General features: G+C 31.9%; 1 protein-coding gene and 1 pseudogene across 1 annotated transcript; both read left to right on the top strand.

Moving 5' to 3' along the window:
- The first annotated feature begins 891 nt into the window (after nt 1-891).
- On the top strand, nt 892-1,635 carry LOC111638633 (annotated as a pseudogene).
- Nucleotides 1,636-6,868: 5,233 nt separating this feature from the next.
- On the top strand, nt 6,869-24,289 carry LOC111638548 (SET domain-containing protein 4-like). The gene is made up of 6 exons (XM_023384309.1): nt 6,869-7,362; nt 11,967-12,093; nt 12,183-12,612; nt 18,561-18,652; nt 20,280-20,360; nt 24,036-24,289. Exons 1-6 carry the CDS (start codon nt 7,218-7,220, stop codon nt 24,256-24,258), a joined length of 1,098 nt encoding a protein of 365 aa, XP_023240077.1. The 5' UTR covers nt 6,869-7,217; the 3' UTR covers nt 24,259-24,289.
- Nucleotides 24,290-25,507: the final 1,218 nt, after the last annotated feature.

Raw genomic sequence — 25,507 nt, 5'->3', positions numbered from 1 at the left:
TTATATGAACCCTTACCAAAAAAAAAAAAAAAAAAGGTTTCTTGGTACAGAAAATCAAGTGAAACTTTTTAATTTCAACTTACCAAATTTTAAATGTTTTAATAAAATATACAATTAAAAAATAGAACTTTCATTAACTGGAGTGTAATTTTCATCTTTTAGTCAATAATGCCAATTTTAACATGTGGTTTTCGACCAGTCCATACTGACAAATTTTTTACACCTTCGAGATGGAAGAAAAGAATTTACTTGCAAAGGCTAAGCATGTAACTGCAATTAAAGAAATTAAAAACGATGGAGGAAGTACAGTTACAGCTATTTGCTTACTCTAAATGAAAATGAATGAGAAATCATTATACGACATTTTTTACATTTAAATTGCTAATTTGCATTTTTTAATAATTTTAGATGTCTGCATAACCTCTCTGCAATAAACAAACAGGATGATTTGCATAACAAAGTTGTATATCGCTACTTTTATTAAGCTGTATACTGTTGAATTTTTCTTTAATAAAAATATTTCATACATGTTTTGAGAATTATTTTTAATACAAATTAATTTTCAGTTATCAGCAGATAGAAAAATAGTTATAGCAACGTGTAAGTGCAAGGGATGTATCTATGGTCAGTGTAAACATTGCAACGATTTTTGTATTAAATAATTATAAAAACGAAAGTGTTACCAGTGAAAAACAACAATGGGGAATTCTACAACATAAGATATACACATTAGATGGATGTCTCCTTAGTAATTGTGTAATTCCAAAAAGGATAAAAATAACAGTATCGTTATCATCAAATGCACCAACATTTTTCTTATATCAAAAAAGTAAAACACATTAATTGTGCTCTTTATTCAATGTTGAGAGCTGAAATCGATGAAGATTCACAATGTCAAGTGGTGCTATCCGATTTAACCAACACAGTTCATGTGAGGAATTATATTTTAAAGCTTTAATTACGTCGTTATTTGAAAGTAAACGTATGAATAATTGTTATAAAATTGTTGAAAAACTACCTACAGACATAACATTTTTAATTAAATGGATTAAGTTTTTTTTTTTTTTTAGTTTTATCATTTCATAATGCTAATGTGACTATCACACTTTCAAAACTTACTCAAATAGCCTATCTCGCAAGAAAACGAAGCAGATGTCCAGACTGGTTCATTTACAAGCGATACAGATTAAGCAACTCTAGTGCTCATTCTATAAAAACAAGAAAAAGCAATCTTGAAAAATTGGCTTTTAGATTTTTAAATAATACATTCAAGGAAACAATTGCAACTGATTATGGAATTAAATTGGAAAAAAATGCAAAACCTTCAATTTTCACTTAGAAAAATAGTAGAATAATTGATGCAGGAGTTGTCATTTGTAATGAAGCTCCCTGGATTTGTGCAAGCCCTAATGGTATATGCAAAAATGGAGATAAAATAAGCTTACTCGAAATTAAATGCCCTTACACGTGTAAAAATTTTTTAAAATTTTGTCGATTTCAAGACAAATAAGGTATTTGTAAAATATTTAGAGTTTAAAAATTCTAAACTTTATTTAAAAGAAAATAGCATTTATTATACACAAAATCCAATTAGCTTTATATGTAACAAATATTCAATTTTCTTATTTATTTATCTATAGTGATAAACAAAATGTAATTCTTAAAGTGGAAAAAGGTGAGACATTCATTTGTTCACTATTTGAGAAGATGCAATCCTGTGTTATGTAAATATTTTCCACCAGGGCGGCGCGCGAGTAACTTCCACTCGGACTCCATTGTTATTTGAAATTCTTTTCTGTCATAGCTAAAAAAACATTTAAAAATATATGTGATATCTTTTGTACTACCTAACAATACTCTAAAGTCTAAACATCTAATAGTATACGAACATGCGATCAATGGTTTATATCTATAACGGTATGCCTAGAATGGCCACTAGGGGCGCCCCTAGCTATTATGTAAATTAACAATAAATTATTTTAATTTGTAATAGGAGTTTATTTTTGATATAAATTTATTTATTATTTATATCAAGGAATGACACCGCTATTGTTAGAACGCCCTTCTCGCGGGGGGAGGGGGTAAACCTAGCTCCCTCCCCACGAGGAAGGAAATAAATTCTCCGAGGGGGAATTCTCCCACGGGAAGGTGTAAAACTTTCCCATTGATATGAATTTATTATTTATACCACGGAATGACACCGCTGCTGCAAGAACGCCTACTATGGGGCGGCCCGGGCTACTAGTAAGACAGATTCCGGTTCCGCCCTGCAGGCCCCTTTTGTAGCTGGGCCGCTCTCCGGGCTTTGAGCCGCCCTCTAGATCCCCATTGGAATTTTCGCTTTATCGGCGGCCCCGGGGCCCACTGTCCAGTTGGAAGAACCCCTTCGACCCACAAAAAAACCACCAAAAATACAAATAATATAAATATGAACGATGCACCGGACTGTGTTCTTGTCCCTAGCACGCGCGTCGTTTTATTTTTTGTTACACACACACATACACTTCTTGCTCTTCGCAACCAATTTTTCTGGTCCACAACAATGTAATCCCTTTCCAACCCCCTAATTTAATTTTCAATAATGCAAACGACAGTGTATTTCATAACAAAGATAAGAATTAATTAAAAATCTACTAATGTGAGGTAGATAATAAGGACTTATCACCAAAGTTCCCTCTAAGCTGCGCGGCCGCGCACTGCTCAAATTGTTGCGGGCATTGATATGAACTGGTTATTATTAGATAAAAATGAACACTACAAACACCTAAGATGCCAGCGAGAAAATTAAACACGAAGTGCGAATGTGTTCGCCCCGCGTTAAACGGATATCATCAGGCAAGCAAACTGCTGAGAAAAACACCAGGGGTTGCCGAACGCGTGTTTAGGTATAGGGGTGTTGACGTAAGGAAAGGTATTATGTATTTTTAGCTGTCTCGAGTAAACTGAAAAACAGTTGATTTTTAATTTTGTCTTGAGAAATAGTTCCAGGTTTTTCTACTTTTAAATTTTCCATTTTTGAGTCTTCAAAATTCCAGATATGTTGATTTCGGGGTCTATATCTTGCAAAGGGTCCGACATAGACCAACTGTTCCTTTGACTTATTTACTCTTACGGGCAAAGTCCACAGCTCTGATAAGGTGGCAATTGCCTCATTCTGAGCTACATTTCTACCTCAATACCTACATATTTATAATTGTAGGAATAACCTAAAAGTATCTTATACTATACAAAGTTTACCTTTAGTTATAGCTGCTGTTGTTAATGTCCAGAGTCGTAGACTGTCATGGCGGCTCTTCCTGTTTTAGCCTCGAAACCGGACCGCTTTGGAGACGACGTGTCACGTGACGACGCGAGCGAACGCCGGCGGCTGTCATGGCGGCTCACCGCTGATTCCAGCAAACAAAAGGAAACAGTGGGGAGGCACGTTCCAACCTAACCTAACCTATTCTAATAATATAATTAGTAATAATTATGATAATTTATTAGAATAGGTTAGGTTAGGTTAGAACGTGCGTCCCCAGTGTTTCCTTTTCTTTTTGCGAAATCAGACATGAGTCGCAATGAGTTTACGTATATGGACGTTAACCCGCGCGTTGGTTATCTCCGTTTATCGCGACGCAGCAGCCGCCGCCGTTCGCTCTCGTCGTCACGTGACACGTCGTCTCCAAAGCCGTCCGGTTTCGAGGCTAAAACAGGAAGAGCAGCCATGACAGTCCACGACTCTGGACATTAACCAAAATCTGTTTTTTAGCAGGGACACAAGCCGTTGCCAAATTTCTGCAATATTTCAAGTTTGCAACTTGAAACAATTTGATCAACATTTTATGTCTAAAACACATTATTTCACATTTTTTATTTGTAGGTTTTTAAATATAAAAACTGTATTATAATAATTAAATGTTAATAATAATCTAAGAGCGAATATACAAAGTAACAGATTAATAAACAATCATGTCTTCCACGTGTGATATAGACTAACGCCATCTAACGATTTTAATACATTTCTTAAAATTAATTTGGAAAATTTTTAAATGTTTTTAAAAAATAATTTTCTATAAATAATCTCCATAAAAATAAAAAATAAAATAAAATATATTTAAAATATTACAAAACGAAGGCTAAATACGAATAAAAATTTGATGTCTTCACACGCCCTTACCAACTACAGGAATACAATTTAACATGAGCAGAATCGACCTTTCCTTTGAGGATACTCTTTGCTTACGAATATGTAAAATTGATTAATCGATTATTCGAACCGTATTTAGTACAATCGTTTCACTCGTACGATACTACTTTTCATAAACTTTATAATTTTTTTATTTGCTTTGAGTTAATACTAAAAATAATGCAGAAGGTCTTTAAATGAGCCTGTAATTAACAAAAAAAAACAGAAGATTTCGCTTAAATAGAGCCTTTCGCTTAAAAAAACTAAATTGCTACACAAAGCGCGAACGCCCGAAATGTCTTTCCCCATAGACTCAACATTGTACATTTGCCGCTCTATCACGCCCGAACGGTTGTGAATTTTCTATTTATGATAGCAGTGGACTCACCTACAACGCAAGAGCTTTATTTTGATATCCGAACCAGATTCCTACTCTAAGCCATTGACACCAGACATTTCGTCAGCATGCAAATATAATAAGAGCAAAGAAGAAAGCAACGCAAGCGACATCAGTGTTCACGAATACAGGAAATTTTTTATAAATAAAAAAGTATGGATCGAAGTATGAAAACTAATTTCTAAACATTAATAGAAATTTGAATGCTAATACTCGAGATAACGACGAAATGTAACTTCGGAAGGTATTAGAGAGGTTGCGGCCGACATTTTCAACGCGAAAACTTGTACTTTGGACGTTTAGCACCGCCTTCCTGTAAGCCTAGAAGTTTGACAGTGGCGTTTGGAACATCGATCATGGCCGCAACCTCTCTATTCTAAAACGATTTATGGAAGAAACGATGCACTTTTAAGAAATTCGTAGGAGGAAAACTTACCAGACGGATTTGAAATAAACGTTTTAAAATTCGAGAAGCCGTTTTGTAAATAAACGGTTTAGAGTTGTGAAACACCAGCGATAAACGCGCCCTGTGCTAAACCAGTAGAAGGCCGATTTCGTACTGATCAAAAAAGCGAAAATTGTCTCACGATAAACGAGCAAGATGAAGCGGAAGATGGAAATTGATTTTAATCCGAGAAAGAGACGTGTTCCTTCTCAAGTAAAGGAAAAAGAATCCTATTCCGTCATTCCAGTCGAAATTGCTTATAAATGGGTACAAGATTCGATACTGGTCGACAAGTGTCTCACTATGCTGAAGTTAGTGACAAACGACTGCTGAGGTTGAAGTGAAAGACTTTTAGAACAGTTCGAATTGCAAGTTACTCGCGCGCCACCCTGGTGGAAAATATTTACATAACACATAGGAGAAAAATCCGAAGGGTTTCCTCTNATTTTTTAATTGTCTAATAAATATGTTTCTCGGTTATTGAATAAGTGATTCTCAATTATGTTTAATTTTCTTAAAAAAATATATATACCTATTTTTTTGTGTTTATTTACATTAAACCAGGCAAGTGTTTGACCACGATCTCACCTACTGGAAAGCAACGATGTGGTTGAAGCTGTAGCACGCTTGCTTGTTTACTTAAATTAACAAAAAAAAATTAGGTGCGTGGCCCGGCAGGAAATATTATTTCTGAAATTTGGCCCGCCTGCTAAAAAGGTTGGCCACCCCTGCTCTAGGGTTTCTCATTTCCCGGGAAATTTGCCTCCAGCGGGATTACGGGAAATTCCGGGATCAGATAGTAAAATAAAATTTTATATGAATAAAAAAGATCATACAGGAATATCATCAATTTGAATAATTTAATTTATTTTCCAGTAAGTAACTAAAAGTGTAGGGCCAATCTCACCCATACGGACACGTCAGGCTCAATTAATTTATGTTCTCCTACATTATAAGATGAAAGTAAAATAAAGCGTTTCATTGGGANTTAGTACAAGGTTTCTATCCTTTATATAGAGTACAAAATAATAGAATAGAAACACATCAAAATAGAATTATATTAAATTAACACACAAAATTCAAATAATTAGATATATGATATAGAGAGGATGCATTCACATGATATAACATCATAGGTCCATTTATTAAAATAACCATCCACCATATTGGTTGCTGATTTCACTTTATCTTATTCGTTTACTCTACTATGTTAATATGGAAGAAAGGAATCTTGCCTAGCTATGCAGCCAATTTGAAAAAATATAGAGAGAATTTCTTTTATTAGATGGGATTCATATGAAATGCAACCAATGGATTTTTCATCCAATGGTTTAACCACATGACTCACTATAGAACATGAGGGCATCTTAAATTATTTGGTTTTACAACTAATGCTATCATGCTAGATCAGATGAAGGAATACAAATCACTTGAAGCTTATAACTATTTAACAAGTGGATTTATCCACCATGATATTTTACCAAGAGCCATTGGTAAAGATTTAATTTTGCTTATAGGAAAGGATCAAGCTTGACAACCAAATCAACAAGCAACCAAAATGGTGCATGCTTTTTTGCACAGTCTCTGTGTATGAATGTGGAGTCATGTGACATCATAAGCATCCCCACTATATAATATTCAATACAGTGATACCTCGGTTTTCGTCAATAATCCATCTGAAAACAATAGGCGGGTAAATTATTATTAAAATGCGAGATTTCCCGGGATTTTTCTCGTAGGGAATGAACGGCGAGAATCCCGGGAAAACGGGATCGCGGGAAAGAAACTGTAATTAGAGCTATTGGCAGCTCAAGGCTCTGGCTAATATCCCGATAGGTGGTGTTTAGTCAATAATTCTTAGAAATAAGATGGCGGCCTACTGAAGAGAACACGTGGATTTCCGAAACGTCATAACTATGTTTTCGGGATAACAAACTATTGGATTTCGCACTCGACGATCCCTATTTAACGAATAATTTGTCAGTTTTAAATTGTGTAGATGCATGTTTTGATTTTAATACTGTATTAAGGACGTAATTATAATTGCTAAATCCACAGAAATTTTATCGATCTTCATAACTACTATCAAAATTTAAGTTTCAGAAATGTATCAATTATATGTGCGGTGCGTAAAACTCCACTTTGATTGTCTCTTATATATGAAGTGATTTTTTTTTCTTTTAATGTGAACATTACATGCTTTTGATATGAGAAAACTCGGCAGAACATTTAGGATCCGTAAGAAGAAACGAAACAAAACGCCCTTTTTTGACGATTCCATTGAAGAATTATATATTTGGATGAGAAATAAAAAATTTCAAATGAAGAAAGTAAAACCAGCCTTATTCAATGGTAAGATATTTCATAATACTCTTACAGGGATACAGAAGTCTCTGAATGAGGTAGTTGAGACTATCAGAACTGCAGGCCATGGCCATAGGAGTAAACACATAAAAGGAATTGATGGTCTAATTGTGACCCTTTGAAAAATATGAAATTTTACTCCTGGCTTGTTAAACACATGATATGCTTGATGGAGCATGCAGTGTAACTCCAATTTCACCCAGAAGTACTTGGTACGGGGTGTTTCTTGTGTTTTATCCATCTCTAATAAAGTGGAAAACAGTTTGTTTTTTAGCATTGGTTTTAGAAATAGCTTTAGAAAAATTTTTAAATCAATATCTTCTAATCTGATTATCAATGTTAATAAACTCTCCCACTCAACCTTTATCTCTGGTAATGCTTAAATTTCGAGAACAAACGTTTTTGGCCTCACCCAAGGTCTGCTTCAGGTTAATTGAAAACAAGATTCCAAACTTAGAATGACTTTCCTTGGAACATCTTCAAATGTTTAGTTTCAAAATAAAATTGGAACATATGTGCATGCTATGGAGCATCAGCAAATTCTTGCTCTTTGCATATATAGTGCCAGGTGTATGATAGCTCATTGCTGTCTTTAGAGTTTATACAATTCCCCTTCAGGCTGGCCCTGTATATTTCAAGGGCCTCAAGGGTCCTAATCTGGTCAATGTGGAAGGCTCTTTTTATCAGTCTGGCATTGGATAGATCTGCGTGAACCTCTGATCGGCGGCATAGGTGGATAGTCATTCTAAGTTTGGAATCCTGTTTTAAATAACCTGAAGCAGATCTTGGGTGAGGCTGAAATCATTTGTTTCTGAAATTTAAGCTTTACCAGAGATAAAGGTTTATTGAGTGGGAGTGTTTTTTCATTTTTAAATTTTATCCCATTTTTTGAGGGTCTTCAAAATTCCAGATAGGCTGATTTAGGGGGGCTATATCTTACAAAGGGTCACACGTTAGACAATTGGTTCTTTTGAGTTTTTTACTCCTATGCATGGTCTATAACTCCGATAAGGTCCCAACTGTTTCATTCGGAGCTACATTTGTATCCTTACAAGTTTATCCACTTTCACAAGTAATTAAAACCATACTATTGATAGCTAAGAAAACACTTTCATTTTTACCCAAAAACTAAAACTAAGTTATCTATTACAGACTTGTTGGCATGTTTAGTTCCAAAACTTTTCCAGATCAACTGAGATCACATAACTGTATTTATTTTTATTTAAATTAGTACAAGGTTTCTATCCTTTATATAGAGTACAAAATAATAGAATAGAAACGCATCAAAATAGAATTATATTAAATTAACACACAAAATTCAAATAATTAGATATATAATATAGAGAGGATGCATTCACATGATATAACATCATAGGTCCATTTATTAAAATAACCATCCACCATATTGGTTGCTGATTTCACTTTATCTTATTCGTTTACTCTACTATGTTAATATGGAAGAAAGGAATCTTGCCTAGCTATGCAGCCAATTTGAAAAAATATAGAGAGAATTTCTTTTATTAGATGGGATTCATATGAAATGCAACCAATGGATTTTTCATCCAATGGTTTAACCACATGACTCACTATAGAACATGAGGGCATCTTAAATTATTTGGTTTTACAACTAATGCTATCATGCTAGATCAGATGAAGGAATACAAATCACTTGAAGCTTATAACTATTTAACAAGTGGATTTATCCACCGTGATATTTTACCAAGAGCCATTGGTAAAGATTTAATTTTGCTTATAGGAAAGGATCAAGCTTGACAACCAAATCAACAAGCAACCAAAATGGTGCATGCTTTTTTGCACAGTCTCTGTGTATGAATGTGGAGTCATGTGACATCATAAGCATCCCCACTATATAATATTCAATACAGTGATACCTCGGTTTTCGTCAATAATCCATCTGAAAACAATAGGCGAAATCCGAAACTGACAAACTGAGGCAATTATCTCCATATGACTCAATGTAAATCTAATTAATTCGTTTTAGACACTCCAAAATACATACCAAAAACACATTTTATAGAGAGTAAATATTGTGTTTAATATTAAAAATAATAAATTAATATAAAATGAATATAAAAAACGAATGTAAAGAATAAATGAGTATTTTAACAGCATTTACCATGGCATTTGAAGGGAAGCTGGTAACTGTCTTTGGTCCCTTGCTGGAGCTAAAAGGAAAGGAAAGCAATGAAATTATTATGCTAGAAGCACGGGGTAATGCTCACACAATGAGAAAAAATGCCACACTGAACAAGAAAACATGTGGGTTGCCCTATGTTTTTGCGCAATTAGCAGCAAGGTCATGTGGGCACGCCAACAAAATCTGAGGCAACCGACAAAAACCAAGACAATTTTTCACAAAAAAAAAAATTGATGATAACCAAAGTCAATGAAAACTGAGTATTACTGTAATTAAATAAACAAAAACCACTGATCAGACTGGTGACCTGATGCCATAGTCATAAAGATAAATGCTGTTTTTAAGTACATTTTTTTTCACCAACCAACAACAACAAAGAGTAATAATAATAAATTTATACCTGTCTGGTAAAAGTACAAAAAATAATTATTATTCAAAAAAGATAAGCAAAAGGTTGTTGCAGCAAGTCAACACCAGATTGATCAGCCGTCTTAATTTTGATAATATTGAAGGTTCAGTATCCAATTGTAACAGAAGACTTGTTACATATTTAAAGTCATATCATGTGTAAATTTATTGGATGCTAGTGTCTTAGGTCTAACATATGGTTTGATGTTCAAATATGCAACATAAGACTTCCATTGCTTTTGGATAACCAACCTTCAGTGTTATCAAAGTAGTTCAGATTTTCAGGCACTAGATTAAACTCTTATCTAACAGTGTATCTTTGATCACTAAATACTTTACCTCTTTGTAAAGCAATTCAGGATGCTAGAAACTTGAATTTAGTATATATTAAATAGGGATTGGCATTTACACTTGATACCACTGATGCATCTTATATTTAATACAGTAGAGCCTCGAAAACTCGGCACTCGATAATCTGGCACTCCGGATAACTCGGCCACATCTTGGCAGGGCAAAAAAAAATCCTTAGTTAATTAATTTTCATTATAGACAGCTTTATGCCTCATAAAGTATTTTTCTGAGGTCTGTCTTATCAGGTAAATTACTGTACACATTGTATTTATTAATTTTCATTTTCATGTAGTAAAGGCTCTATGCCTTCATAAAGGACATACTTTTCCTTTGTTTAAGGGTATTTATTCTCTGTTGTATTCTCAAGCAAACAATACATACAAGTACAGTACAGTACAGTATTTTCTGAGGAAACACGCATACTTATCCTTTTTTAACCCCATTCCCGATAACTCGGCATTTTCACAAACTTGGCCACCCTTCGGTCCACATTAGGCCGAGTTTTCGATGCTCTACTGTACTAGCTATAACTTTAAGTAAAATGAACTAAAAGTTGCACAAAATACAGGAATTGCCAATCAAAGTATAAGTGAATCTTAAGTGAATTTGAAACATGGTTTCTGATAGAATAAAAGATACACTTTCTAATAGTACCAAAAAAAAAATATCTAAGATGACATGCTTGGAAATATTTGCTTTTAAGATCCTTTAAGATAAATTATCCACAGGGTATTTTTACTTAATCATATCTCTGTAAATTGGGAAGATCAAGAATTCTTACTGTATGTGTGATGACATCCTTATGAATGATTAACTGGCAAACCAACACAGGACAAACATGCTTACTTTAGAAGTTGTAGGTTACTAAATTATGAATCCAGTTATGCAAAATCAATTTTTACTCCCAATTTCTGGACTGAGAAATATGATTTGCATAGATGAATTCAAAGCAGAATGTTCCAAGTCATCAAATTTGAAAATGTACATCTGTTTCACTGACTATAAGTTATACAATAGGAAGAGAAAGTAGATTATTTGTTCAACATGCATGTGTAGAAGAGTGGAGTGATCAAAGCCTCTATCTCTGAAAGCACAAAACATTCAGATCTAATATTCTGCATATCTTAGTTCAAAGCTAAGATATTTAAGATATCAAACTAAGATATCAAAACTAAGAATATTAATCATAAGCTCATACTGATTTCAATATTGATCATAAGCTATCTTACCATGAAGTTTGAACAAGATTGGAGGAGGTTTGCACAGGATCCCATTCTAATATCATATTAACCATCTTCAAAGTGAAATCTTGTTATATCCACCATCTGTTTAGAGAACTTATTATAATAATTATGTTAGTCATTTTCCTTATGTTATTAGCATTGTAGGAAAGGAAAAAACAATAAATATTGTGACTCATTTTCATACAAAATAAATTTTGATCTGCTTAGTAATTATGTAATTGATAGAAAAAAATTCTTATTTAAAGTTTTCATTATTTTTTAAGATTTGTAGTTAATATTGGTGCATTATATATCTTTGATTAAAAATACTATACTTTGTAATTTATTTTTCATTTTGTAATATATAAGATTGATAATGTGTGAATATTAAGAATATAGAAATTATAAAAACTTAAATCATTATACTTAATATGACTTTTTACAATTTTCAGATACTGGGAGAGGATTAAAATCTTATGAGGCTATTAATGCCGGTGATGTTTTAATATCTGTACCTTATAATTCACTTATTACTTATGGAACAGTGATGAGTTCTTACTTGCATATTATTTTATCTAAGTAAGAAGTTTTCTGTAATAATATAATTTATACATATATATACATATGTATGTGTGTTTCATAATCTTAAATATTTCTAATGTATTTAGATATCATCAAAGTTTATCAACTATGGAAATGATTTCTGTCTTCTTGATGTGTGAGAAACTTAAAGGATCGTCGTCATATTGGTATCCTTACATAAAAAGTTTGCCAAAAGAATATGTATTACCTGCAGCTTTTCCATTGGAAATTTTGAACTGCATTCCAAAAATTGTTGCTGAAGTGGTCAAACAACAAAATGTTTTGTTGAAAAAGACTTTTAAGAGAATAAAAAAACTGTTGGATGCTATTGAAAATCATTTTAAGGAATTTTTTGGCTTGCTGACTTATGAAATCTTTCAGTGGTCTTGGTTGTCTGTGAACACAAGATGTATTTATATGAAATCTGTAAAGACAAATAATGATTCGCTTAGAAGTCACAATGATTTGGCATTAGCTCCATTTTTAGATTTGTTAAATCATTCACCAAATGTCCAGGTATGTATATATTTTTGGTTCTAAGAGTCAAATCATTTAAATGTTAAACATAATTATTAAAAAATATAACTGAATGTCAAAAATAAAAAGTTGGAATAAATTATTTCTTTTACTTTCAAACTTTTTACAAATTGTTTTCCCCCATTTGAATTAAAGCAGCAGATTTCATAAAAAAAGATATTTAATTGAATAAAGTAGTTAATAGTAATTTGATATGCAGTATGTAGACAAAAACATTGCATCAAGCTATATTTTGTTTCTGCCAACTTACATATAGCTAAATACTAGTGCACAAGATTGTGAACTATTCAATGGCATAGCCACCATGCATCCCTGATCTTGTTCTCGTGTGACCAAATCCTATCTTGGTTCCTATGATAGCAGCACAGTTTAAATTACAAAGTTGTAGAGCATCTCAAAATTAGTACAAAATCTGTTCTCATAAACTTAAAATTACTGAAAGAGAAAGTGATGTGCCACTACCATTTTCCCTTTCAGCAAAAATGAATGGTGAAACTATGTGAAGTTTCTCTATGAGATCTCATGCACACAAGATAGCATGTAAAGCCATGTTTAAAAAGTGAATTTGTTTTTAAACTCTTCATCTTTTGGGCATTAACACCTTAAGTTCCCAGCAATTTTTGATATTAATGTAATTAAACATAAAAAATACTTAAAACTGAAAAAAACGAATTTTGAAGAAAAAGCTTCAAACTTTATTTCGCCTTTCTGCTAAATTTGACACCGATGAGTCATTGTTTACACAGCTGGATGATCTTGAACACAGCTGGAATCGGATTTCCCAGGACATTCTCATAGAAGTCTCAGGAGGACGAGGGTTTAAAGTAGGGTGAGTTCTAGCTAGCCGTATATTTTTAAAAAATTCAAGTTTTAATTGAGATTTCCGAACCCTCCGACTTAATTAAACGTGTATATAATAAAATCTATTAATTAAAAAAATTAAAAAACTATTGAAGGTGGTTTTTGACATCAAAAAACAGCTTTAAATAACTTTACCGAAGGAAAATCCGTGCGCTACAACTTAGGAACCATGAAATAAATTTGATAAAAAAACTCCCATTAAAAAACAATTAATCCTCAATCGAGCCTTATCAAAGGCTAATTAAAATCGCGATAAAATTTTTTGCGAGGGTAAAAATTTTTGAAAAAATTTGGAGACGTAAAAAACATTCCAAAAATTCAAAAGAAAACAAACATTTTTTTGGGAGGCCGAAAGGACCTAGTTTTATGTAAGGCTATGTAACATGACCGAGTTAGCTCGGGCGAAGAACTAAAGGTGTTTTAATATATAATTATATTTACAGTACCTAATTTATATATAATTTATATATAATACTGTACAGACGATAGTAATCTCTCCGTAACGTGGTGCTGGACGGCGGAAAGAAGTTCGGCTACCCGATGACGTTTTACGTAATTATAGGAGTTTTTATCGTTTTTTACGGATACCATCGCAATTTTTTCGCCGACTTATAGGAATCGTAATTATAGGAACCCGTCTTATAGGGGGTCTACTGTACTAATTTCAGATGTAGAACCATGATAATAGAACAATAGATGTAGATGTAGAACATTATAAATCAAATACTATGATATAATATAATAGAAGAGTTAAAAGTACGAAATAATGTAATAATCTTAAATCTTTGTTGTTCTCATATGCTAGTTTACTGATATGTTTATATTCATTGCAGAAAACAACAAAGTGTTCGGATGTCTTTCTCTATATATTTTGCAAATGTCCATCCGTCATTTTTTTCGTGCTGGAAAAGAAAATAAATGCTCAATAATGAAAAAGGTACGTAAAAGATTACGTAAATTTTAATTATAACATGACTCTTATTTAATAAAAGTTAATTAATGTAAGATTTAGAATGTTTATATTAATTAGCGTAAAGCAGTGTTTTTCAACCTTCTTGAATACGCGACCCCTTTACAAGTTAAAAAATTCTGGCGACCCCCACGGCCATATTAAAACTATGTCAGTGATTTTCTTTTACAGTATTTAATTTTCTTTCTGTTGAGATTTAAATATCTATCAAAAAACTAATTGTACTGTAAAATAAACAGGCACAGCCTTCTCACTGAAATTGTAGTTTTTTATTGTAGTGTAAGACCTAAAAACACTTGTCTTTTTCTTTTACCCGCGACCCCCATATATGGCTTTGCGACCCACCTAGGGGTCGCGACCCACTGGTTGAAAAACACTGGCGTAAAGAGTAATGAAGGTTACGATAAATGTGCAAAAATAAAAAGTTACATAAAATTCTATTCACTTTAACACCACANACGATACAATTATAAGTTTATTGTCATACTCTTTTGATTTATATTGATAGATGCAATAAGTGCTAGACTTTTTTTGCTTGAATTTTTTTTTTTGAAGTTACCAGTTTGAAGTGCTCAACATTCACAGGTCTGAAACTCAACAACAACTGCCGTAGATATCTATTTACGGACTTTTAACGGACATGCACCTGGAACAGATTAAGTACGTTATACAAGGCACCACTGTATATACTTGATCTATTATTTTTATATTTTATTACAGTTTATATTTTGAAAAGTAATGTGTATTAATACATTACATAATGAAATATTAATACATATAAATTAAATGAATAAAGACTATATCTTATCTGAATTAATGATTCTAATATAAAAACTTGTAAAAAAAAAACAAGATAAAATTATTCAATTAGTATAATATCGAAAGATAATGGGATATTAGGTCTACTTACTTTCTTTCAGATTCTGTTTTAGGCTATTGAATATAATCTGCTGAGATTTGAGCAATGTAAAAACTCACTCTGTTAATCACACTTCAAGCAGATGATTGACTTAATCATTTAAATTGCCTACAACTAGGGATTGCAATTGCTGGATCCAGCACATTTTTTGGCCTGTTAAGTATTTGCGGATCCGCAAATACTCAATTAACTTTCTAAATTATGGCACAAAAGTCTACATTGTCGGCCTTGCCGCTTTGCTATGTGCAGTATTGCGAGAGCAACGTTGCCATTCAGTGCAGCAAATGATACACCCCCTCTCTACACCGCATCGCCTGCTCTTTTACCTCTGCTGATCTAATTGCCAGTTGACTTTCCGCTCTCACTAAATAAAGTGTCTTTGTGCTAAATAAAATAAGTAACTCCTATCCTAGTCCTGGTGCATAATTCTAATTTACGGTCAGTTGTGACATCAATGAATCATGTGATGGAACGATCACAGTTTAAACTGGCCATAGAAGCTCTCTACAGAAGAGTCAAATTTGATAACTGCTGACACAACCCTTAAATTTGTCTTAGACAAACTAAAAAGCCAGGACACAATCTTGAGTGCCAACCTTTCCGAGGAACTCCACAAAAGAATCAGAGAACGGCATCTTACCGAGGTCACGGGGATGCTGATTTACATACAGAACCCAAAGAAGTATGACAAAAAAGTTAGAAAGCTTTATCTTTCACATGCCAAAAAAAATGTAATGTGCCAGGAGATGAAAAATATGCTGAATCATGTAAATACATATTTAGTGGAATCAGCAGCAATGGCAAAGAATATTACGGAAGTGGAAAATGATGATCCAGATAACCTGGATTCCCTGAATTTCACATTGGAACAAGAATTAGAGATCCAACTAAAGCACGAGAAAGAAAACTTTGTGAAACGGAAAGAAACTAGTACTGAGAAGGATTATGATAAGTGATTAAAAAAGGAAATGGTTGTTTATGAAAGTGAGGGAGTCAGAGGTGAAAACTTATCTTTGATTTATCATTATTTGATGACACTGAAACCAACTAGCATAGAGACAGAAAAGGCCTTCTATTCCTGCTGTCTCTACCTAAAGGTAGAGGCAGCGGGATATATATGCAGTTTATTAAGAAGTAGGTTGGGAGACAACATCAATACCATGTTTCTTGAGATCCTACTTTTAGAAAAGTCAAAAAAATAACAGAAGTGGTTGATTTAATGTTATTTAATCCTTTAAAATACTTTATTCAAGACAAGACTAATATTTTATAACTTCTACTCTAATTCTATTAAGTAAGAGTTTTTAACTTTTATTTTGGCTAGGCTAGGCAATTTTATTATTAAAATTAGTGAGAAACTGAGACTATCTAGTTAAATAGTTTATTAAATTCATGAATATCAGATATATGATGATATGAATGTATGTGATTCATGATTGTGATAATAATAACTAACTATTAGACTAGAACTAATTACTTACACACTACTTTACTAACACTAATAATTAAATTACTTATAAATAACTAAAGACTGATATGTAGAGCCTATATAAGAAAGCTGATAAGACTAATAGCCACTTAGCCACTGATTATCTGTCCTTACATTATTATAATATAATATATTAATATAAATTAATTAGTAGAATTACTTTTGCTATTATTTAACTTAAAGATTACATTATAATTATAATCTAACTAAACATTTAAAGTTAATTATTTCTATCTCAAGTGTTAAACCAAACCAAAGTTAAGTTTACTACCTAAATGTATAAGAAGTTTTACTGATTTATAGTGACCAGTCTAAATAATAAAAGTTTCTTAAGTATTTAAAAAAATGTTTTATTTCTTTAAAAAATTCCCATAAATTTCTGGATAGATAGATAACACTTTATTGCACCAAAAAACATCCGTGCATCATTCCAGCTGGAATGATGTTGGTCCAGCAAAAATCCAGCTGGATTAAAAACACTGCTGGATTGCAATCCCTACCTACGACCAACTGAAATGTTCCTGTGGAATAAAAACAAAGAGCCAATAACAGTTGTTCTATCAGTGACAACCATAATGTTTTGTTGATGTGAAACTAAATTACTACCAATTTATTCTAATATGTTTCTTACACTTTCTTTTGCCAAATGATATTGACATACAAAGTCGTAATCATCCAATTATTTAAAGTCATTTCTTCTTGGAGAAATAATCCTCTGACTTGTTCATTCAATGCGATCTATATAATCTAGATATTTCAGATTTTCTAGCATCTCAGTTTTGTAGTCATTGTCATTGTCATCGAACGTCACCATTCCCCCTGAAATAGATTGCTTTTCGCATACATCAAATTGGAGTTTATCGTCTACTCACAAATTTTCTAGAGTTAGAGTTATTAGTGTTTGACTTAAGATTCGGAGTTGGTGAATACCAATTCAGTAATAACACGAGATTCAATCCTAACTCTAACTTTAACTTTAACTCTAACTTGTGTTGATGAATATGGGGGTAAGAAAATTAAAGTTAGGGTAAGGGTTTGTTTTCCAGCATGACAATAATCCAAATCACACTGAAAAGCAGTCAGTTTTTTGATGTACACTGTATAAAAGTGCTTCCTTGATTTGGTTTCCACAGTTGCATGACCTCAACCCAATTGAGCATTAATAAGATCACATTGAACAAACAATCAGAACAGAATCAATAACAAACTAAACTCATCTTAAAACATCGTTATTAGAGTTTTGAATTTAGTAGACAAAACTATTATAAAAATTTGGATGAATCACTGCCTAGTTGTTATCAGGGTAAAAGGAGGCCCAATTCATTCTTAAAAGTATAAAATATTTTATTTTATCAATATTTATTTCTTCTGTCCAGATACTTTTTTTGATATGAAAATTTTCACAGTTTTAAATCAAAGTATATTTCTCTTTTTGATGAATGTTTTTGTATACATGTAAATACTTTTTTATAATGTAAAAAAGTCTAAAGATTTTACATCTGTCATTACTTTTTTTTCCTATTTCATGTAAGAAATGAATGATAAGTAAAAACTCTTCCATTTTATAGGTGTCCAGATACTTTTGTGATCTAGTGTATATCAACTTTAACTATATTTTTTAATAATTATTACACAATTTTTTAAAATATACAAAACTATCATAAATTTTTATTGTTATTTATTATATTTCAGATGAAATATTGTTAGCATTTCATTCTGTAGCAAATGATACTAATATAGAAGAGAAAATTAATTTTTTACAGCATTACAATCTTATAAGGTAACGTATTTAGTTAAATTTCATATAATGTAAATTTATGTAAAAGATGATCTTTACATCTTTTACATAAAATAAATAATTATCATTTCATAATCTTCTTTCTTTCTTCTTTTACATAAATTCAGAAATTACATAAATATTATTTAACAAGTTAATCTCTTTTCTGTTTCAATAAGTTAGTTATTGGTACAGAAAATAATTAAGTTAGAAACCAAATTGCTGGAATCAAAGTTTGATAATATAATTTCTGGCAAAATAACAAAAAAACCAAAAAACACTTTTATTTTGAAACATTCAGTATTATGTATTTGCAGATATATTGGTGGTAATGTTTCCTAAGTTACTTAAATAACCAAAAATAAGGAGCAATAGGTGTCTTGAAAAAATCTGCACAAAATATCTCAGGCTCTAGCTAACAATCAAATAATTTTTATTTATGCTGCACATGCTATAATTTGAAAGTGTCTGGAATTCTGTAGAATATTACAGAATCTTTCTGTATTTAATTTTTTGCTTCTTTCTAAAAAGTGATGAAAGATGATGTTTTACACCTAAGAGTGTACAACTTTTACACATTAATGCTTTTGCACTCAATGCTCAGTTGTAATAGTGGATTTTATGCCAGCAATAGCTCCTCTACCTTTGCTGATGTAAAGTTTTCTGAGGAAAAAATTTGAGGGCAGGTTTTGGTTTGTATTTCAATAGGACTGAAAGGATTAAGTGAAGCCCTGATCAGAAGATCAAGTTTGGCAATTGATGCTCAGTGATATTGAAATGAATATATATGTCACTTTATTCCTTACATTAAAAAAAAAACTATTCTCTAGCAGAATGTCTTCTGGCCAGACCAAGCAAGATCCCATTACACCAAAATCATACTAGAATTACATGTGACAAGAAAGCATCACTTTGTTGATAAGGAGGACAATCCTGTAAAGATGCCAGAAATTAGTCTAATCAAGGATTTTGTGCAATTCTTAAGGCAGCCATTTATGAAGGGTGAAAGGCAAAAAATACCAAGCAGCTGATTGATCACTTATTGTTGAAAAACATATGAATCAAAGTCTTATATAGAAACTTACACTTTACATCCAAAGTTAAATTGATGTGTTTGATGACATGGACTTGAAGAATTACAAAAATAAAAGATAATGAATAGCATTTCAAATAACTATTTGGGTCATAGTTTTCTTATTTCCAAGATAGAAACTGCATTACGCAAACTTGTGCAGATTTTTTCAAAAACATACAAGCATAACACGAGAACAAGAGATGACTTGGACGCACGACAGATTGCATTTATGCTTTGAGCACATATTTTTCAGTATTCTGAAAAATGTGCTCAAAGCATATTTTTTTCATTCTGAAAATGAAATTCATTCATTATATTCTGAAAATGAATGTGTACAAACAGTTTGAACTCCAAGGCAGATTTTTGTCAAATTTTGCATTTCAAACTCAAGCATTCAAAGTTATTTGTTCAAAGTATGAAGTACCATTGTATATAAATTGTAATTTCATTTAGTTATAAAAATAAGCTATTGATAATTGATTATGCTAAATTTTAACAATGTATTATTATGGCTTTAGAGATTATTAAATAAAATAAATATGTATGTATATTTAGAAAATTAGGATGTCACAGAGAAGGCTTCACATGGAATTTGGATATCTGTTTAAAAGTACTCTCTTCATCAAATTATTCCAGGTAATAGTTTAATATGGAAGATATTTTTCATGCTTAGATTTTGTCAATTACACTAATATAATTGCAAGACAATTATAATATGAAGTGATTGTCAGCTGATTGGCCAAGGCAGTTGAGATGTCAGCCTACCACTCAATGGGACCTGGGATTGAATCCAAGTGGTCAAAAAAACTCTAGAAATTTTCTTGGGATGGTTTGTCCTAGTTGTCCTAAAAGAAAAAAACTCTCTTAGTGCCAACAGGGCAGAAATATAAAGTTTATAAGTACATGAAGAAAATTTATGAAGTGATAGTTAAAAAAAAAGTTAAGTGAAGAGTAGTGACGAGTTAAAAATATATACATGAAGTGATTAAATAACAGATTCATAAATAATTCTATTCATAGAATAATTGATGATAATAAAAATGTATAATTTAATTTATATCAATGAACAAACAATAATGTCACGTTTTAATCAGGCTAGAATATGGCCAATCAATTATAAAAGTATTGTCATTTGAACTAGCGATAGGCAGTGGCATGCCGTAACATTTAATGATAGGGAAGCCGTGTTCCTGTAAGAAGCCGACTTCCAGGGGCAATCAGTTCATTGCATGTCAGGGATGGTCTAGGATCCATTTGAATTTGTTTGTTCAATAAGCCAATAAAAACTGTAGACTTCTCTAAATGTATTTTTAATATCACAATTACATTCTGAATTGCTAGCCATGAATAAGGGCTAAAATTAAAAATAAAATTATAAAATCTTGGTGAAATAAAATGTGTATATTCTTTTAAAAAAATTATAATTAAATATAGCTTTGTAAAGAAATGTACATAAAAATAACTTAAATATTCTTTACTTTTTAAATCTTAAAATAATCCATTTAGTCAAATAGCGAGTGGCGAATGGATAGAATCAGAGATGGTCCTGGTAGGTGTGCAGTGCATACATGCATGCGGGCCTCCAAATCCCAAGGGTGCTGATACTGGTCAATGTCAAATGTCTCTTTTGTCACATCACTAGTATACCTCAAAGGATGCGATAGGGTTGTTGTAAATTTTAAACATTTCTCATAGCTGTAAAAATCTAAATATGTAAAACTTAATAGATTGTCCATCATTTGTTTACTAACTAATTCATTTCAGGACCAGATGTCCATGGAAATTTCCAAAATTTACAACTTTTCAGTCATGCTCATTGAACTGAAAAAATTTCTGTCTTTATTACATTTAATATTATGAAGAAATCAGTCCTCACTGTGCTCAGCTAGAGATTGTTCAGTTAAGCTTTTGTTTCTTCAACAGGGTTTTATTTATGTCCCTAATTCACTAATCTCTTAATTATTTAACTACTTCTTAAGTAGAAATAAGTTGAAACTGGTTACTTTGTACTTGAATATGTAGTTTTTGGAAAGAAGTGGAAAGACAAATTTTTATGATAACAGATACATAAATCGTAAATTTAAGGAAAATAAATTCTATGGCTTTTTTTATCTTGTGTGTCTCATTCGTTAAATTTAGTTGTAAATGATGATGCCAAAGTAACAGTTAATTTTTTAACATTGTACAAGAATTGTACACATTTTTTTCTGCCTCCCCTTATAGATGGGACATACTAAATCGTAATATCACTAGTTTAACATTGAAATCTGTAAGTAATACAAGATGGGAGAGCAGATTGAAAGCAGAATAAATATATCAAATATCTTAATGGATTTTTTTTAACTTCTGTCAACTATACAGAACTATCATAAAAACATACCAGTAAATTCCTATTGGTTGGGTTAAGTTATAAATCTACTCGTGATTCACATAATCGGGCAAGGACGGCCAAATATCTAGCAGGCAGGCGGCTAACAGCCCAGAACCAGTCCTGGGCAGAATCATTGGAAGCGTTAAATGCTATTTTGGTGTGTAGCATCCATCAGCTAAACTGCATGAGGTTGGTGCTCTGTAAAGCACAAGCGCAAATGCGTATAATCTGGCTGCTTTACGCCATTCAGATATTTTTGCCGTGGAAGTTGTTCCGTATTCAACAATACAGCACTTCCATTGGGAATACAGTGCTTCCATTTTGATATTCAAATATACAATGCAATCTTATTATTTTTCTCACATGTTGTATATAAATTTGTAATAAGATACATAATGCGGTTTTAATAAAATATTAATTTTAATTAATTCAAAGTATGTTAAAATATGAAAATAATTGCACAATATGTATTTATATTTTAGAAAATACAAGGGAAGCGGTGCTTCCACCACTTCCAAGGACAGCATGCCACTGGAGATAGACATTTAAGAATGAAAAATAAGGTTATTTAGAATATCTTGAAAGAAAAAATTGGTTCATAGCATGATTTGAACTTACAACTCTTGCTTATCATACAGATGCATTGCTAATTACATTACTCTGACCTCTGCCTAAGCTTTGCTTCCAGACAAATTCATTTAGAAGATATAACTGTACAGGTAACCATGCCAACTGGGAATGATTATTTGCTTGTGGCTATCAGTCAACGCACACAAACACACATATGTACATACATACATATATAAACTCACTGTGGAGGTAAAGATTAAACAGAGGTATGGATAGTGTAATTGGCAGTGCCAATTACACTACCCATTGACAAATCTGTATGATTATTAGGAGTTAAGTCCTCTTCTGGATTAATCTTTCTACCAAGATGATATACTTTACTTATTATTATTAAAGGTTTACCTCTAGTTCAAGTTGTGTAATATCTTTGTAATGAAGTAACCATATTATAGCCTCATTAAAATTTGGCAGTATAGTTTGTTTAGGCTAATTTTAGATGAAAAAATATCTAACTTTTATGCAAATATAAACTATGGTCCAGTACATTCAAACAATGAAAGATCTAAACTATCAGATTATTTATTAATGGACTATAATGGTATAAGCTGGTGGACTGCCTATTTATATGCCAAATTACATAGTTTAATTAATTAACATTACTGTTATTCCGCATTAATCTGATAATTCAGAGGTCATTGTTATCTAATTCTTATACATATATATCTATATATATTGTGTTCGAAAAGTTACTGTGCAGGGAGAAATTTGTAATGATGTTAAAGTTATACACACAGCATTGCATATGAGACCCATAAGTTGTATGTCCTGTATTTCCACTTTGTTGTACATGGCATTATAGCTTACTCACAGATGTTCTGATTTTAGGAATACTTCCTTGCTGCATTTTGCGTGAAATCTGGCCTTCTAGGTCCCAGATTTCACTCTCCTGGATATTGGGGCCCCTGGGGGACATCTTCAACATTTGCTGTGAGAGAAGCCACAATATTGTACATAAAACTTTACTTTGATTAAAACTTTACTTAAACCTTTTCCACTGCATAGTAACTTTTTGGATGATCTGTGTATATACAGTCGACCCTATAACACTGTTGATAATTCTGTTTTATATGAATTCCATGTTGTACAAGTCACTTAGATTTTACAAATACATGAGCCATTCACAGCCCGGCATACGTATTTGTAAAATCTAAGTGACTCGTACAACATGGAATTCATATAAAACGGAATTATCAACAGTGTTATAAGGGGGTCGACTTGTATATATTTATTTATTTTGAAGTTTTGCTCTTTAAAAAATGAAAGACTGACTAAATATACTAATTTTATAATAAATACTGAATATTTTTCAGGAAGAATTTAGAAGATATATATTTCAATAACTTTTATAATCCCAAAGATGAAAACATGTACAAAAGAATTTCAAAACAAATTTTAAAAACTAAATTAAAGGAACATTCTTATAATTTTAATGACAAAAAGTCATCATCATTTACATCAGAATGTTTGAAATTAGTTCAACAGTTCTGTGATGAAGAAAGAAATCTGTTAATAAAAAATTTGTCCATATTATAAAAAGTAAAATGTAGTTTTGTGTGAATAATATATACATACATACATAATACATTTATCTGTCTGTGTGTGTGTATGTCTTTACATATTATTTATATTCTGAAAATGAATGTGTACAAAATATTTTTCTAATTTAAGAATGTACTAACAACTCACATTTATGAATTATTAAATATTTTAGTAGAAAACTGTTGTATATTATTTCACAAAAGACTATAAATGCAAGTTTTTGTATACAGTCAAAAGAAATCATAAGTTAAGCAATATATTCCTTCTTGTATTAAAGTTATGAGCATATGATTTTGTGTGTTTTGAAAGATAATGGCGCAGTAAAAATCCAAATACTGAGGTTTCGTAAGGATTTTGTATCAATGACCAACCACAATTCAAGATATGAAACAAAGAATAAGCAACGAATGTACTAAAATAACATTAGAGATGCTGCAGTCTGTTTGTGAGGATGTAGCTAGACCAACTATAATAGGGATGGCTCTAGCAATTTGTGGGTTGGCCTTACATGGGTCAGGGTTATGGAGTACCCCAGGGAAAGAGAGTCTGGGACAGACCAGAAAATTTTTGAAATATGATATAATACTATTAAATAATGTGTTTACAAAATCGTACAACAATATTCAAGATTTAAATGTTAAAAATTAAATACAGTAGAGCCTCAAACTCGGCCTAATGTGGACCAAAGGGTGGCCGAGTTTGTGAAAATGCCGGGTTATCGGGAATGGGGTTAAAAAAAATAAGTATGAGTGTTTCCTCAGAAAATACTGTTCTGTACTTGTATGTATTGTTTACATGAGAATACAACAGAGAATAAACTGCCCAAATACCCTTTTTCAAAGGAAAAGTACGTCTTTTATGAAGGCATAGAGCCTTTACTACATGAAAATGAAAGTTAATGAATACACTGTACAGTAATTTACCTGATTAGACAGACCTCAGAAAAATACTTTATGAGGCATAAAGCTGTCTTTATCATGAAAATTAATTAACTAAGGATTTTTTTTGCCCTGCCAGGGTGTGGCCGATTTATCCGGAGTGCCGGGTTATCGAGTGCAGAGTTTTTGAGGCTCTACTGTATTTAAAAAATATAATCAAACATAATTTCATAATTTGGTATAATGGATGGGTGGCGCAATTACCTCTGGCCTCCCTCTAGCTATAGGTCTGTGTTCAGCAAAGCTTTGTTACTCAATTAGTGAAATGTTCACTAATTGAAATCTAAACATTTCAATTAGTGAAA

Source organism: Centruroides sculpturatus, unplaced genomic scaffold, assembly GCF_000671375.1.
Source record: "Centruroides sculpturatus isolate CEXI.00-Female unplaced genomic scaffold, Cexi_2.0 scaffold100, whole genome shotgun sequence".
In the NCBI taxonomy this organism is placed as follows: Eukaryota; Metazoa; Arthropoda; class Arachnida; order Scorpiones; family Buthidae; genus Centruroides; species Centruroides sculpturatus.
Note: the sequence above shows the minus strand (reverse complement) of the source record. Positions and strands in the feature narration are given on the sequence as shown.